This window comes from Lineus longissimus, chromosome 3, assembly GCF_910592395.1.
Source record: "Lineus longissimus chromosome 3, tnLinLong1.2, whole genome shotgun sequence".
Taxonomy (NCBI): domain Eukaryota; kingdom Metazoa; phylum Nemertea; class Pilidiophora; order Heteronemertea; family Lineidae; genus Lineus; species Lineus longissimus.
This window is the reverse complement of record NC_088310.1, coordinates 13386651-13404946: the sequence shown is the minus strand read 5'-3', so window position 1 is coordinate 13404946 and position 18296 is coordinate 13386651. Positions and strand designations below refer to the sequence as shown.

The following is an 18296-nucleotide window of genomic DNA, read 5'->3' as shown; positions in this document are numbered from 1 at the left end:
GTAGGCCATGGCCGTCGATAGCTTAGGAATTTAAGCGCATAAGAGAACCCTTTGTTCCTTGGACATTTTATCCGAGGACATTCTATACTTCTACACCAGAATGGCCAGGTGGCCAGGATCGTTCGTATTATTAAAAAATGCTAAAGCACCAGTCTACACCACGCGACGATAACATCGACTCCTTACGTCGTCTGCTTTTACCCCATTCTAACCATTGCTAACCAATTATTTTTTGTTTATCTACTGCCTTTTCATTTGCTGTTAATCACAGTTCGGGCGCTGCCTAGTCAGGATCAAAACGAAGCCTTGCCATTTCTTATAACGACTGGAGGAGAAGATGTGTAAATTAACATGTGTAAGAGAACCACGTTTACTGAAGCTATAAGTATTAAGCAATTTCACCCCGATTTCACCTCGCTGCGCAACCCGCCCCCCACCCCCCACACATCGGTCCCAGGTTGATAATTGCGATCACGTGGCGAAGATCACGTGGCCATTTCCTTTTTGTTGCGTTATATGAATTACGAACTTGGTTAATTTTTACCTTACACAGTGCATATTTTCCATATTTTGATTCAAATTACCCTCAATTCTTCTTTAATTGCTGCAACAATGACTTCTGCATCCACCATTGTAAGTATTGTAGCCTTGCAGACCACCTTCGTGTGCTTTTTTGTAATACTGTTTGACGACAATAAATCAGCCAGCCTGCCACAGTGCCAGCACTGCATAGTGCATGCGATGCACTGATCACACCCTGCAGCAGGGCCATACAGTCCCCATCATGCATGCATAGCCAGCCGGCCGGGCAGCCGAGCATCCTCCATGCATGAAGGTCTTAACCATCATGATGTTATTGTAGTATGTACACAAAATAAATGCATCTTTTGAAATAACATTGTTATGAGTAGGCCTTTGGCCTAGTCTGACGTGACATGTAGGCCTGTAATAATTATAATCTAATTATAATGCCAATGCCAATGGCATGGCAGTTGGCACTGGCCACTTCCAGTGGCAGTGCCAGTCACAGACACATTGGTCAGTGCTTGCCCTGGCCCTGGAATAGCGCCATACAAATGCCATAGCATATAGGGTGAGGCCTTCATCACTGCACCAGACTACATTTTATGTAGGCCCAGGCCTACTATCATTTGTCAATGTCGTCAACACAGTGAGGGCAATGTCTGGGTCACGTCTGATTCAGCACTACCTAGTCCTAGCCTATATTCTTCGTACGTGAAGCATTTTAATGTAGGCTGTGCGATGTGAGAGTTCCCGAATTCGAATGGCGGCTTTTGAGTGACTTCATCTTGCCTATCAGCTGCTGCCTATATCATGGTCCCTTATGCCTTTGGCAGGCTTTTTTCCACTGAGGACTGATCACTTTTTAACATTGTCCTTGCAGACATCGAAGGTAAAGCGTCCACGCACCATTTTTACTGAAGAGCAACAGAAAGAGCTCAATGAAGCCATTGACTCTGGGCTGAGGAAGACCGTGGCTAACGCTAGCCAAATTGCCGATTTGGCTGCGAAATGCTGCTTGACTGTCAAGCAGGTGGAGGTTAGTTGTATTTTGTATTATTCGTATCCTTTGATTGCAGATTGTTGGATTTAAACTATATGTATAGTATTTCCTGCACCTGCTTTTTAGCTCACCTCTTAGCAGAGGTGAGCTTATCCCATACCGTCGTCGTCGTCGTCGTCGTCGTCGTCCGTCGTCGTCCGTTAGCAGGGCACGTTTCGTAACTGTTAGAGCTATTGAGTTGAAACTTGGTACACATGTACCCTTATGTAATGACACCTTGGAGACCAAGTTTCGGTCCGATTCGTTTCATGGTTTGGCCAGCAGGGGGCCAAACGTTAAAAGTGAAAATATGCAATATCTCCCTTAATAGTAGTCGGGAAATTTTGAACAAAATATGGTAGGTACTTCTAGCAAAGGTGCATCATATATCCTCCGGGTTTTTGATTTGACCTCCTTTTTAAGGTCACAGAGGTCAAATGGTGTAAATTGGCCGTTAACTTAGGATGTAACGATGGCACGTTTCTAAACTGCAATGACTATTGATACCAAATTTGGTACACATTTACCCCTTAGTCAGGTGATCTCAGGGACCAAAGTTTGGTCCAATATGATTCACCACTTGACCACCAGGGGGCAAAATCCAAAAACCTTAAAAATGTGATTATTCCTTAACTTCTTGCCCGATTGCCACCAATTTGATATCATGGGTACATCTAACCACCATACAGTATATGTCACACAGGTTTTTAATTTGACCTTCTCGTCCAGGTCACAGAGGTCAAATGGCATAAATTCGCCGTCAGGCCGTAACTATGGCACGTTTCTTAACTGCAATGACTATTGATCACAAATTAAGTACACATGTACCCCTTGGTCAGGTGATCTCAGGTACTGAAGTTTGGTGCGATCTGATTTGCCGTTTGGCCTCCAGGGAGGGGGCCAAATCCAAAATTCTTCAAAATGCCATTATTCCTAGTAATGACTTGCCCGATTGGCACCAATTTTATATCATAGGTACATCTAATTCTAACAACCATTCAATGTGTCACCCGGGTCTTCTTTGATTTGACCTACTTTTCAAGGTCACAGAGGTCGAATGTACTGTAAATTGGCCATTTTGGGGAAATTGTAATTGCTTGGACCTACATCAAACCTAACACTACATGACACAATACCATGCTCTTTATCCATCTTTCCTCCACATGAGGTGAGCACAATGGCCCTGGCCATTTCATTTAACAGTTTTGATTTTTAATCTCTGTAGTACTTGATGCTGCATGCACATTCTGAGTAAACACAAAATGGTGGCATGCAGCATAAATGTATAATGTTTATTTTATAATTAGGTTATTGAAATTTCCAGACCTAATTTTTTGTTTTGGTTGTCCTTTGACCTTGCTGCTTCATTAGTATTATGACCAATTTGACTCTGTACTTCATGAAGATACGATCTCTTTTCAGGATTATGTCATAAATCATACGCGTGATTCAAATCCCCAATCAACTAAGCGAGTGAATGTCAAGCCAAGGGCCAATACTGGCTTGAATGGCTTTCAACTTTTCATCAAGGAAAATAACCACTCCTTCCCTGAACGTAAGTTGTTTTGCTGAAGCAGTGACCGTGGTGCACAACAAAAGCAAAATATCGCTCGTCACAAGTGCTCTGCAAGTGCAAGTCTGATTCTTAGTTATCCAGTCCCATTATATCTTTTTTTGTGTTTACATGTAAATTACTTTGAAGTCGGACAGTCACCAATTTGGTCGTCCTGTTTTACATTATGGAGTGTCCCTTTCATTTCGCGTTAGTTTATGCATGTGCATTTGAGTTGTTTCACATACATGTATTCTTACAAATTTCAATTTCAGGTGATGAACCCAACTCGACCAAATTAAAAGCTTGGAAGCAGCACTGGGATGCTTTGAGTCAGGAGGAGAGAAATGACTTTAACGACAAATCAAAAACCTTGGCAAGTGAGCCGCTGGATAATGTGCAAGTACATGAAAGGAAGAGGTATCTCGTGAAGTCTGCAATTTTGTTGGTATGTACTACTAGTCATCTATACCCTTGGTGTAGCAAACTATCCCTCTGATGAACTTTTGACTTTGTCCTCAGAAGACTAGTTTGTGAAGAATAGAATAGAAAGATGATCACTGCAAATTTGAGGATGATTTGTTATACATGTCTTTTAATGACAATAATAGTCATTTTGCTCATTACTATTAGAAGACCTGATGTTGAAGTGAGAGGAAGTATGTATAGGTTGGTACATATTCACTATACAAGGCAAAAAACTAAATGTTCAATATTTGAATTTGGATGAGACGTCAACCTTGACTTCGTTTTTGGCTCACCGTAAGGGGAGTCTATATGATAGCGCTGTGTCCGTCGTCGTCGTCGTCGTCGTTGTCGTCGTCGTCGTTGTCGTCGTCGTATCCTAACAGTGGCACGTTTCTTAACTGCTAGGGCTATGAACTTGAAACTTTGTACACAGAATGCCCTAGGTCAGTTGACCTCTGACACTGATTTTCGGTCCGATCTGATTCTCTGTTTGGCCACCAGGGGGCCAAATGTCGATATCTAAAAAGTGTGATATCTCGCTTATAAGTGACTTGTTTTCGATAAAACTTTTGTTGTAGGTACTCATAGCAAATATACATTTTATATTATACGGGTTTTGAATTTGACCTTGTTTTCAAGGTCGCAGAGGTCATATGGCGTAAATTGGCCATTAGAGTGTAAACTATGGCACGTTTCTTAAAAACTAAAGCTATGAACTTGAAACTTGGTACATATAACCCCCTATATCACATAGCCTCTGGTGCTGAATTTTGGTTCGATCTGATTCCTAACTTTGCCACCAGGGGGCCAAAAGTGGAAATCTAAAAAGTGTGATATCTCGCTTATAAGTGACTTGTTTTCAAATTCTTATGGTAGGTACTGTTAGGAAGAATACATCACATGTTATACGGGTTTTCAATTTGACCTACTTTTCAAGGTCACAGAAGTCATATGGCGTAAATTGGCTGTTAGAGTGTAAACTATGGCACGTTTCTTAACCAGTAAAGCTATGAACTTGAAAGTTGGTGCATATAACCCCCTACATCAGATAACGTCTGATGTCAAATTTTGGCCTGATCTGATTCTTTATTCGGCCACCAGGGGGCCATAACGGAAAAAGGAAGAAGTGCAATATCTTGCTTATTTGAGTGAATTGTTTTCGATAAAATTTTATGGCAGGGACTCCTAGCAAGGATACATCACATTTCCTATGATTTTAGGATTTGACCTCCTTTTCTAGGTCACAGAGGTCAAATGGCGTAAATTGACCGTTCGAGTGTAACTATGGCACGTTTCTTAACTGGAGTGCTAAAGCTATGAACTTGAAAGTTGGTACATGTAACCCCCTACATCAGATAATCTCTGACACCGAATTTTGGCCTGATATGATTCTTGATTTTGCCACTAGGGGGTCAAAACTGAAAAAGTAGGACGTGCAATATCTCGCTTATTAATGACTTTTTTTCGATGAATTTTTTATTGCAGGGACTCTTAGCAATCACACGATATTGATCTTATTGATGTCATAGACAATTATTGGTTGGATCATAAACTTATATATACTGCCCTGTCTTATTACTTGACATCAATACACATCTAAAAAAAGTCTTCATGCCTGATTGTGTTCACCATATTCACCTCTAAACTAAGCATGATCCTGCCTACTAAATGATGTATACGGTGAGCACAATGGCCCCTGGCCGTTTCATTGAAGTGAACTCTTCAATTGAATATTTCTTTAAACATACTTCAGACTAAAGACTACGTACAGAGGAATTACATGTATGTTTTATGTTGTATCTCATTGACCTATGTAGCATAGTTTTTTCATTCATCTTGACTCTTTGATTTCAGATGGACAGCTTCCAAGAGGTTGGAATGGAGGGCTACCTGCTCTTAGTTGACCCTATGGCAAAGGCAAACGAGTTCAATTACTTTAGTGGTGGTACTGCTGTTGGGAAAAAATTCTTAGACTCCACAGAGGGCAGAGCACAGTCAGATTTTAATCTCTATGTTTTGAAGGGTTAGTTTACCGAAATTTTTCTTTTCTTCATTTTCAAGTAAATGTAGTGGTCTTTTTCAAAATCTTGCCTAATTAAGTATGCTTCTCAATCTCCTCCTAAACATCATGATTTTTGGCATTGTAACCATTCTGTCAGTTGCTTCTGTCATTCCGTTTAATATCTTTAACTTGCACTGTGTAAGCCCTCAAGTGGGCTACATGTACAAGGATGATAGATTTTATAGGCATCATTCAGATTCAGAACCTCGTTATCTTCATTATCAATCATAGCGAACCTCAAATATGCTCAGGTATCGAGAGCCAAGATTCATTACATGTATTCAGTCAATTGATTTGCTCATTATTTCTTCTAGGAGTGGAGAGTGCTGTCCCATCCACATCAGCATCAACTTCATCAACGCAGTGTGCTGCAAAAGTGGTGCCCAGACAGTCGAATTGGTTACAGAATTCTGTTAAAGCTGGAATGAATGAACTCTATGGTAAATACTGACCTCACTTGTTGGCTCACCGTAGGGGAGTCTTTACAATACCGCAGTGTCCGTCGTCCGTCGTCGTCTGTCGTCGTCCGTCGTCGTCGTCGTATCCTGTTTCAAAAACAGTGGCACGTTTCTTAACCGCTAAGCCTATGAACTTGTAACTTTGTACACAGGACTCCCTTGGTCAGATGACCTGTGACACTAAATTTCGATCCGATCTGATTCTTAATTTGGCCACCAGGGGGCCGAATGTAGATATCTAAAAAGTGTGATATCTCGCTTATTAATGACTTGTTTGGAATGAAATTTTTGTGGTAGGTACTCATAGCAAGGATACATCATATATCATACGGGTTTTTAATTTGACCTACTTTTCAAGGTCACAGAGGTCAAATGGCGTAAATTGGCTGTTTCAGTGTAACTATGGCACGTTTCTCAACCGCAACAGCTATGAACTTGAAACTTGGTACATATAACCCCCTATATCAGATTACCTCTTGTGCTGAATATCGGTCCGATCTGATTCTCAATTTGGCCACCAGGGGGTCGAATGTGGATATCTAAAAAGTGTGATATCTCGCTTACTGATGACTTGTTTTCGATAAAACTTTTGTGGTAGGTACTCATAGCAAGGATACATCATATATCATATGGGTTTTTAATTTGACCTACTTGTCGAGGTCACAGAGGTCACAACGCAGACACAGATATGGCCGAAATTGCATGTTTTGTGTTTTTCGTGTTGTGGCAATCCAAAGGTCGTGAGTTCAAACCCCGGTCAGGGACGGCCAAAAATATTTTTTTATTTTATTATTTTTTATCTTTTCCCTTTTGTCTTTTCTGACTTGTATCTTACATTTTCTTGATTTTTGGCTCACCGTAGGGGAGTCTTATGTAATACCGCAGTGTCCGTCGTCCGTCGTCCGTCGTCGTATCCTATTTAAAAAACAGTGGCACGTTTCTTAACCGCTAGGGCTATGAACTTAAAACTTTGTACACAGCACCCCCTAGGTCAGGTGACCTCTGACACTAAATTTCGGTCCGATCTGATTCTCAACTTGGCCACCAGGGGGCCAAATGTCGATATCTAAAAAGTGTGATATCTCGCTTATTAGTGACTTGTTTTCGATGAAACTTGCGTTGTAGGTACTCATAGCAAATATACATCTTATATCATACGGGTTTTTAATTTGACCTACTTTTCAAGTTCACAGAGGTCATATGGCGTAAATTGGCCGTTAGAGTGTAAACTATAGCACGTTTCTTAACCACTAAAGCTATGAACTTGAAACTTGGTACATATAACCCCCTATATCACATAGCCTCTGGTGCTGAATTTCAGTTTGATCTGATTCTCAACTTTGCCACCAGGGGGCCAAAAGTGGATATCTAAAAAGTGTGATATATCGCTTATAAGTGACTTGTTTTCGATAAAATTTTTATGGTAGGTACTCTTAGGAAGAATACATAACATGTCTTACGGGTTTTCAATTTGACCTACTTTTCAAGGTCACAGAGGTCATATGGCGTAAATTGGCCGTTGGAGTGTAAACTATGGCACGTTTCTTAACCAGTAAAGCTATGAACTTGAAACTTGGTGCATATAACCCCCTACATCAGATAACCTTTGATGCCGAATTTTGGCCTGATCTGATTCTTTATTCGGCCACCAGGGGGCCATAATGGAAAAAGGAAGAAGTGCAATATCTTGCTTATTTGAGTGAATTGTTTTCGATAAAATTTTTATGGCAGGGACTTCTAGCAAGGATACACCACATGTCCTACGATTTTTGGATTTGACCTCCTTTTCTAGGTCACAGAGGTCAAATGGCGTAAATTGGCCATTAGAGTGTAACTATGGCACGTTTCTTAACTGCTGAAGCTATGAACTTGAAAGTTGGTACATGTAACCCCCTACATCAGATAATCTCTGACACCGAATTTTGGCCTCATCTGATTCTTGATTTGGCCACCAGGGGGTCAAAACTGAAAAAGTAGGACATGCAATATCTTGCTTATTAATGACTTTTTTTCGATGAATTTTTTATTGCAGGGACTCTTAGCAATCACACGATATTGATCTTGTTGATGTCATAGACAATTATTGGTTGGATCATAAACTTATATATACTGCCCTGTCTTATTACTTGACATCAATACACATCTAAAAAAAGTCTTCATGCCTGATTGTGTTCACCATATTCACCTCTAAACTAAGCATGATCCTGCCTACTAAAAGATGTATACGGTGAGCACAATGGCCCCTGGCCGTTTCATTGCTGTTACTTACAAATGAAGAATAGGTTTAATTTGAGGTAATTAGTCACCAATGAAATTCGTTGACTATCATACTCAGAAGGCGTATTGGAACCTCTTGGGACTGACCAATGTTGTCCTTAATAGGGAGTCGTCCTAATTAGAGAGTTGAAGTTGAATGGAATCCACCAATTTGGTAAATATTTGGGATCTATTCAACAAAAGTAAGCGTTTTTATGTTATCGAGTATTAATCTATTTACATTACTTGTTACAGCCTCATTTGTGAAGAAGCCTGAAAAAGCCTTTGCCTATGCAGAGTTCAGTCGACAAAAGTTTGCGGCCTTAGGAATGCCGTGCGACATTGTTGCCAAGTTGCGTAAAAGCAACAATCTAAGCGTGCTTGGAAATGCCGACTTGGAGAAACTTGATCTGCTGCTGAAGAAGGGTGAGATCATATTGGTCTCCAGTCCCTCAACAAGTTCTAGTGGTATGTTTCGTTTTAACATCTACCAACATTATTCACTTTTAGCAGTTAGGATTTCCCGAACTGCCAAGAAGTCTTATTTGAATTTCGCCTACCTGTCCATTTTTCAGTCTTAATTTTCTCCCAGTTGGAAGGCTGATTTGGTAGTATTGTGTTGTTGAGTCATGTAAATTAGCTTTTGCTGTTCGACCTCTTAAAATATTTTACAAAGTTTCCTGATTGTTTTCATAGAACATAACCATTTTTTTAATTGCAATTTTAGATCCATGTCCAAGTTCAGGCAATGGTCAGAAAGAATTCGTTGTCAATGTCGAGGAAGGAGGAAGAGGAAACATTTTGGTTGTCCCAAGTCGTCATGAGGTTAGTTTTATTCTTCCTACTTTCCAACTATGTGTTCTCTAAGTTGTAGTCTCAATTATATTGTGCATGTATCTTTTACATGTATCTACGTCTTCTTGTTTCAAGGGTTTTCTTTTAATTGGCTGCTTGTTGATATCCAAAAACATACTGCTATTCCTTTAGAAGGATGGGGATTGAGGTTGAACAGACAGGCTGATATGATATAGCCATTTAGATTTGGCCGGAATCTGCAAACCTTCTCCCCATCTGTGTTGACCAGTTGTACGAGTAATGCTGGCCTTCCTCTTGTGGGATACATCAGATAACTTGCTGATTTCTTCTGCCAATTTATCATTTCAGAACCAGGACCCCTTTCCAACTACAACGACGTCAGGATCCAGCTCAAATGGCATTCAAGGTATTTTGTTCATATAGATCACATCTTCTTGCTTTCCTGTAATTGGTATAACCAGATGTGCAAGGCTATGTGTACATGTACTAGTATGCTATTTACATATGGCAACCTCTATATTTGAAAGATAACAAAACATCCTTTGCAAGGTAGAATAGTTCACAAGAATGTTATGTTTGCATATCAGCTGTAAATACATAGTCTTCCCAACAATTTTCTAGCACAAGCCTTGATTACGAACTGAACGAATTAAATGCCCTTATTCGTATGATTAGTGATTTTTTAGCTCAGCTGACTAAGTCAGCCGAGCTTGTCAAATAAGTTGTTCAGTGGCGTCCGTCTGTCCATCCATCCATCCATCCATCCATCCATCCATCCATCCATCCGTCCATCCGTTAAACCCATGGTGCACATTTTGTAACCGTAAGACCTAGAGACTTCAATTTTGCATTTCTGGATACTTCTGGTCAAACTCTACTTTCAAAACAAAATTTGTCGCCATTCGACCTACTTCCTGCGAGCGAGAGTGCATGAAGGAAACTGGCCTATATCGGCCTAGGAGCAGCAGAATTAGTCGAAATATGCTCTAATATTAAGATAAAATTCTTGAAAATCTATTTTATTGAGAAAAAGTTCAAAATTTTAACAGGAGAGGGCGCTACCTGCCTTTTAATTATTTCTGCCGATTCAAATTCCCGCCCGATGAGGTCAGCCATCAATGAAGTCTCCCATTTGCCAGTTCTCAAAACATGGCAGCTACACAACAAAAGCAGTAGCTCCAGGAATAAATCACTGTTCACTTCAGCTTCGTAATCGATTGTACCCCCACTTTATTGTGTTTTGTGTGGTGTTCCTGTTCAATCAACGATGTAAGGCCTTATTATGTTGGATTTAATTGAGAAGGTGCATTATAAGCGGCCTACGAAATACCGAAGCGGAGACAAAATGGCGGCATGTTGTTTACGCTATGTGCAATAATCTTGGAGCTCAATGACACTCAAGTACCCAATTTTCTGCCTAAAAAGTAGTCTGGTAGGCGATATTATCACTAGTTCGTTTCAGTGGTAGTCATAAGGTCTTTAGGGACTACTTTCAGATATTTGTTCTTGAAAATTTGGCCACATTTCTGTGAAAACGATATCGGAAGTGCATGCTCTGTTCGCGATGACATCGCCGATGTATTTTGAAGTGGAGAATTCCCACACACAGTATGTGCAGTGAATCGGCATGATTCTGTTCGCCTATTAAGTTTTAGTTCTACGATTCTTTCATGAGTAAAAAGTAGACATTCTAAGCAATACAATAATGTCACTCCCATAAAAATTGATTGGAAATATAGGGAGCTACGGCATTCTGTTCGGCAACTGGCAGCGCTGAAAAAATACATTGCATACTGTACAATACCATATGGCACATTTTAAAAAGCGCTCATTGGACAACGTAGGGAATCACCAGAAATGACGTCATCGCTGGTCTAAATAGAAAACTACGGTGGCGCAGTAGAGCACAAGAAAAGGTTTAGCATTAACTTCGTCATGCAAGCTTCAGCAACAAAACGATTTCTCATGAATGATTTATTTGATCATCATCAGCTTGTTTCCCCTGATAGATAAAGAAATGATTTACAATTTCCATCAAAGTTTTCTATTTTGTGTATAGTCACATGTTATTTAACTGGCAAGGAGCCAAGCAGTTTTGAATATTCGCGGGAAAATACTTCGTACTTGTAAACGAGGCTATGACAATGAGTATCCTCATTCATGGCATAAACTTCATGTTTCGGTAAATATTTTCATACGATGATTTCACCCGAATTATGGTAAGGATTGAGGAATGAACAGTGGCATAATTATGTCAACCAAAAACATTGGTACCGTAGTGAACGCAAAAGGATACCTTTAAAGCTGCAGTTTAATGTTGTACTTCAACTATAGAGCCCTTTGTAACATCAAATACCATGGAGCATGCCATTTTCATGCATAATGAACTAAACACCGGGAAGATATTAATGATATTAACTCAGCTGAGCGCCAGGCCCTTGGGCCTCTTGTTTTCATTTGTCTTTCAGAATTCTCAGGAGCAACGCCTACATGTATTGTAGCAGGTGGAGAATCAGATTCTGAAGGGGTAAGCCATTTTGATCGAAAATTCATCATACATGTAGCTAACCTTTGCATGTACAGTCCTTCAAAAAAGTAAATGGACACACAAAAATCTAATTTTCTTGAAAACGGCTGGTGATAAATCGATTCGGTTTGCTGCATTTGATAGGACATTTAGTTGTGCATCATGGTATCTACCACATAAAAATTAGCCATTTTATCTAATACCGACTTTTATTGATTTACAAAAGGCCCCAAAATCAACTTTTTCGTTTCCAATTTTTTTCGTACTTTTTCTTGATAGGATGAATCACCATGATGAAAAACCCACGTCCCCATCAAGGTGATGAAAATATCTTGTGTTAATTGGTGGAAAAACAGCATTTTATGTCAAAATTTTGCACCTTGTTTATTGACTTTGGAATTACTTTGGAGAAGTCGACCATAGCCAATTATGTCAGTTTCAACATGCAGCCCGAGTGTTAATTCCTTATTGGCTGAGGTTTTGAATGGGGGTGGAAATGTTGTTAACATTGATGTATTGTAAACGCGAGGGTAAAGTAATATTGGTGAACCCATTGTCCAGCTGCCAAATCCAGGCCTGGGAGAGTTATTCATAGGCATATTAAACAAGGCCATTGAAATGGTGACATGATTCCGGTTGTCTGGGCCAGATGAATAATATCAAGGGGGCATCTCCGCAGTAGAAGACCGGGTAACAAAACCCTTTTGCACAAATGGGTTAATAAGTTGCAGATTCAAGTGAAAACTGTGGAATTTCTTAGATATTCACTCATAACTCAACAGAAGCTTCCAGTCAATATAAAATTTGCCCCCAAAAAATGCGTGATAAAAAAGTTGATTTTGGGACCTTTCATAAATCGAAAAAATTGACTTATAGGTAAAATAGCAAATTTTCAAGTGGTAGATATCATGATGCACAACTAAATGCCCTATCAAATGCAGCAAACCGCATCGATTTATCACCAGCCGTTTTCAAGAAAATTAGATTTTTGTGTGTCCATTTGATTTTTTGAAGGACTGTACATGTAAATGTGATTGTACGCAATTGCTCATTTGTTTTGTTTTGCTAATACTCTAGACCACGGTTGCCCAACTGAACTGCAAAATATTCCCAAGCAGCCAAACCTGGCAAGCAATATGGCACTGTACCAGATGGCATTACTCTACTCCCCTCGACAGTTAGCCGATTAAAGTGTTTAACTCTGGTTGAGTTGCGACTGTATATCTTTTGGTCTTGATTTATTTTTTTAAATTTTGTTTGAGCTACATGTAGATGTCAATTAGGAAGATTTCTAACAACATCATTTCATCGTTGTGTTTAATTTCTGAATAATCTTTTCATACTTCCCCTACTCTGGAGCTGGTTTGACAATATGATTTATTAATTTCACCTATTCATTTCAGTCCATTAGTGTGGAAATTGTGAAACCTTCTAAGAGGAACAAGAAGGAAACAAATGCCAAGTCTGTTGCAAAAAAGAGAAAGGTCACTGTGGCAAAGAATTCGCAGGTATGGCGTTAATCTGGATCAATTTTTTTCAGAAGGATGTGATCGAAGTCATGCAATCCCCTCCCCTTCCCCTAAAACTGGCAGGACTCGATGCTCAGAAGTTGCCAAAATCCTTCTCAATACAAAGACTGCACTGTGCTAGCCTTCCAGAATAAATGGAAATCTTCTCAAATCATCTTCAATCAAATCTTTTTTGATAATTTTTACATGTATGATGCTGCATGTAATATCTTAAAGAGTTGGACACAATTAAATTTGTGACAAGGTAGCTTGTTTTGTTATTCAGAAATGATTTGCATGCTTCTACATTGTACATGTAACTCGGTTTGTGTTTCAAATAACAATTGTACTGTATACTTTGTCTGAGAGTACATGTACATGTATACATTTTTCAGGTATCCAACTTTGCTGCAAAGGAATCAAAGCAGGTTACGATCGAGGAGAGTGCCTTACCAGGTAAATGTCCCATTTGTCAATCCTCCTTGAAATACGGACGAAGCGATTTATTCTTTATTTACCGTTGGCCATGTTTGACAGAAATCACAATTGAAATCTACATGTATGTCCAGCATTTGCTAACTACATGTATTTGCTTAGACACGTGTGGTCTTATGTGAGGAACCTCAATGGTGAGTAGCTCAGTCACCGATTAGAGGTCGTTGAGTCCCTGGTTCTCTGTAGCCATGAGATTGTCAGCAGGGCTTTGCCAGACATACTCAACTCCAACCAGGTCTTTAATTTGGTACTTTTCTGTTTTTCTCAGCGCTGACTGAAAAGCTCATTGGAAGTTGATTGGAAGTGATTTATAGCTCTTAGTTATTTCTTCTTTTTTTCAGATGGTCACTTTATAGTTGAGAAGATCTTGAAGGATAGGATGAAGAATGGGGTCAGGGATGGCTATGATTCGACGCACAACACGTGGGAGCCTATGAAGGAATTACCAAAAGACATTGTTACAGACTATTATCAGAATAAGAAGAAACATTAGATAGTTGTAGTACATGACATACAATGATGTCCAGTCATTTTCAGATTTTGAGTGGCCATGGACATAAGGCCAAATTTCAATGAAAAAAAACGACATTGAAATCTAAATGCTGAAATGGCGCAAAAAGAAATTTCTGAATATGACATGAACATAATCAGAGTTTGAACGACTACCACTGCTCTGTACAAATCATACAAATATCCAATTCACAATTAAAACGACAAAAACTGGGTCAAGACTAGTAACTTTCCACCTGTCATTTTCCATCATGAAGGTTTAAGAACCAAATGCAACAATATAACTAGAGTCAGACATGGATGAGCAGAATACTCATTTTCAAATGATCTCAACATCATACAACAAAAGTTGACAGCGAATCATAATAACCACCCGGTCCCCGGTCTGGTCGTTCAGCAATAACTGGATTTACACAACGCACTGCAAACGTCTCCATTGCAGGAAATGTCCAATGATGAATATTGTGAACACGGCAGAACTTCAGTATTTTCAGACAGAGGCTGCCATATGCAAAGATATCTGAAGCGATAGAAAATGTTTTTTTCCTACGAAGAACTTCAGGCGCAACATCCTCTTCCTGAATACTACGTACTTGTCTGGCCGTGAGAACCTTGGCAGATTCTATCTTGCAAGATCTACTCCAATTGACAAGAAACAATTTCATTCCTGGACTCTCTGAAGCTTCCACCACAACATGTTCTGCCCTTAAGCTATTCCATAAAAAACCTTTTTTGAACACACTGTCAAGGTGAATCCCAAGTGTAACCGCCACATTGGCCCATTCCTCACCACTCAGTGGTCGATAAGCGTCTGTCGATAGAAAGTCCCCCAGATTATAACAATCATCAACCTGATGAAGGGATGTAACCAATCCTGGCTTCCTGTTGGAGAGAGAAATACCTATGGGATATGGGGTGTATTTAGCATTTAAACACGACAAAACCTGGAACTCATGGTGAGCCATCATACATTTCCCTTCATCAGAATACTCTTTACAACAATACCAATTGCGACCATGTTTTGTCATGAATATATTTGTTTGTTTTCCCTTTTTCAAGTGCCCCTGTAACTCCACAGTGATATAAGGCACAAAAACATTGTCAATATCAGGTGTAGGCGGAAACTTGACTTGACAGCCTCAAATGGGTGCATCGCTTGTGATGCTCGTCCCGTATTGCCGAATTATACGTCAGATTCGTATACTGCCGATACAGGTTGTCATAATCGTCATCTTTAACCTGGAGGTTTTCCTGGAGCTCGTCCTTGGCAGCCTCTAACTTATCAATCGTTTCATCCAATTTAGCTTGAAAATATCAACATTCACAATAATGAAAATGACGAGATAGTTTTCTGACATGCGGCGAAGTGAAGGCAACTATTAACCTTCATAACAGGTTCCAGGTAAAAGGCAGTGTCACAAAAATAAGTAATGCAATGCAGCTAACATTTGCCTTCAACTGATTAAGCATATCATGGATAATGAAATAAGAGGGATATTACACTTATAACATGTATAAGAACTGCGGTGAAGATGTCCTGAAGTCCTGTGACCTTTTCACTTACAATTTCTTTCTTGTTAGTATTACAGGTCATCCCTTGAACTCTTTCAGCCGATGGACCATGATCAAACAGCCTCTTCTTACAGCCCATCTTAACTGCATGTGCCAAAGGCGATGCTGGGCTATCTTGCTGAAAAACATATCAACAGAAATATCAGCACTAATTTTTTTTTTCTGAAACATGAAACGTTCTAACCTACAGACACTGACATTTGGCGGCCTGACCAGTTCCACTCAAGATTTAGTTCAAAATTAGATCAAGTGGTTGGAAAACCCGAACCAGGGTATGGAGCATTGTGTATGTGTGGATTTCTATTTAACTGGTGCATGATTCAGCATATGCCTTGAACTATTATCACCTTTTCCACAACATCTATAGTACTTGGCTACTTACATGTATCGTGGCAGCTTTCAAATCAATACCAGCAGTTCCACTACCAGTTCCAGGAGGATGGATTATCTCAGGATCCTGATATGTAATAAAAAATTGCACAATGTTCACTGACTACACCAAGTAACAATCTGGATGTGATGGGATGAGGTTAGCACATTACTGTCCACCAAAATGTTTTTCATTATTATTTTAAGGTATATGTAGCCAATATTTCCCAGGGTTTTGGTACCTGTATTAAAATGAACAAAGGCTTTGTGTCTTGTTACTGATGTTGCAAGGAGCATCCTCTGCCTTCCGCTAATGTGCATAGCCAATCTGGGTCCAATAAATCAGGCACTGTCTTTGACTGCATTTAACAAGGTAACATTGAGATAAGAGTGAAAAGCTTTCAACTGACATTTTAGATCTAGCCAGATATGGGAACACAAATTTTGAACTTACATCTTTGCCAGAAGTTCCAGTACATGTAGCTGTACTTGTGCTTGCAGGTGCACTTTCATCCATTCTTTTTTGTTTTTTAGAGTCACGTTGTCGTTTTTTTTTCATAGCCAGAGGTGAAGGTCCAGTAAAAGGAGGCTGAAAATCAGATTTGAAATTTGAGTCCCCAAATTGTAGAGAATACTTTTAACAAACACACTGACACACGGTGAGCTAACGTAGTGTGTACTCCGGGAGGTCAGGTTTGACTTAGTTCTTTCATTTAAATCTTGTGCCCAAAGCCAAACACACACTTCGTTTTTTGGACTGGCGAATTTAAAAGATTTCTAAACGGACGCTGTTTACTTCCACTTCCAGGGCCAAAAATAATTTAAAAAGGAACTATATTTATACTCACTGCAGTTTTCTTTTTCTGCTTGTTGCTACGGTTCCTCCTCTTTTTTTTGTGATGCACCCAAGGGTGTTGGTGGAATCATGTCAGGACTCGAAGGCTGAAATTCATAAACCAGAGGAAAAATGTCAAGACAATGCAAAAACAGAGACTTATCAAACATTAAAGTCTAAGTCACCAAATGTGATGCCAATCAACTATATATGATTGCTTTCATTTTTTGTCTGTTGTGCAAACAATAGGCCAGGCAACATGACAATATCAAACCATTTTCAGCTCGGTTACAAACTGATGCCCAGAGTGGTATCTTTGCTATAAATTTCTGATGATCAGCCTCACTGACAATGTATGAAAAGCCTCAGGCTCAGGATGATGAAATCAACAACATTTGGAACTTTTATTTGGCAATGTCTTGCACTTGCTCATGTTCTAATTTGTTCTAAATCAGTTATTCTAACATTCCGCTTTCTCATTACTCACCAAATGAACAGGACTTGACGAAAGAAGTTGAAGGGATGCATTACTTCCATTTCCATCACTGAAAATCGACACTGTACTGTCACATTCATCATCACTAACGTCCATCATAAAACTTTTTTGTCAGTCTGAAATAAACCAGATATTATGACATAGTACAAAAAAAATTAATCGCAAGTTACTTAATTGATTTCAAGATAATCAACCCAAATTTTAGTCGAACATCTGGTTCATCTTGAAAGAGAAAACTTTCCATTTTTTCCCCTCTTAGCCAGCGTAGTTCCTGGGCTTATCCATTCTTTTAGGCCCTTATACCCCTATTTTACGCCTTCTACCCCTTGTAACAAGCACTCAATTAATTATGGGCCTGTGGTCTACTATATAATTATACATGTATATTATTTTGCTGTTAGTGTTATATGATTTCTCTGTAGATTCTAACGCTTTTTTTTTTTTTTTATTATCATTTGTAGTCACGTCACCTCCGCACGCTGATGGTCAGGGTACATTTCCTAAGACAGATCCCTGCCTGTTTTACTTTCCTCTGCATCTTCTCTCTATCCCGCACCAGTTTATTGTATTTTCCAAACCTATATGAATGTAGTATTCATCTGGCTCAATAAACTGCTTTGAATTCGAATTGAATTTATAAACGAATCAATCATGGCCACGTGCATTTTTGAGAGACGACTTGCCACGACTTCTTTTCGATTTATCAACATCATGATCGTCATAAACTGGCCCGATAATAGGTATGCGTTATTCCTTACCTTTCCTGATACTTCTGTAACACTTTACAATAAGAAAATCTAATGATGAG

General features: G+C 39.4%; 1 protein-coding gene across 2 annotated transcripts; it reads left to right on the top strand.

Annotated features, from left to right (window-relative positions):
* Nucleotides 1-470: 470 nt before the first annotated feature.
* Nucleotides 471-15041, top strand: LOC135485743 (uncharacterized). 2 transcript variants are annotated; one of them, XM_064768139.1, is made up of 13 exons: nt 471-633; nt 1406-1561; nt 2987-3119; nt 3392-3564; nt 5439-5607; nt 5961-6086; nt 8616-8828; nt 9088-9185; nt 9525-9582; nt 11645-11703; nt 13107-13211; nt 13607-13667; nt 14048-15041. In XM_064768139.1, the coding sequence occupies exons 1-13, from the start codon at nt 613-615 to the stop codon at nt 14197-14199; spliced, it is 1524 nt and encodes a 507-aa protein (XP_064624209.1). In that variant the 5' UTR covers nt 471-612; the 3' UTR covers nt 14200-15041. The 2 variants fall into 2 exon arrangements, with proteins under 2 accessions (XP_064624209.1, XP_064624208.1); XM_064768138.1 differs by lacking the exon at nt 471-633 and having other exon boundaries at nt 1070-1561.
* The last annotated feature ends 3255 nt before the right edge of the window (nt 15042-18296 follow it).

Excerpts from the sequence above, each read along its gene's own strand:
- LOC135485743 (XM_064768138.1), top strand. The coding sequence starts at position 1,346 with ATGCCTTTGGCAGGCTTTTTTCCACTGAGGACTGATCACTTTTTAACA. Across the intron at positions 3,120-3,391 it reads TAACCACTCCTTCCCTGAAC|GTGATGAACCCAACTCGACC; the intron begins GTAAGTTGTTTT and ends TTTCAATTTCAG. Across the intron at positions 9,583-11,644 it reads CAGCTCAAATGGCATTCAAG|AATTCTCAGGAGCAACGCCT; the intron begins GTATTTTGTTCA and ends TTTGTCTTTCAG.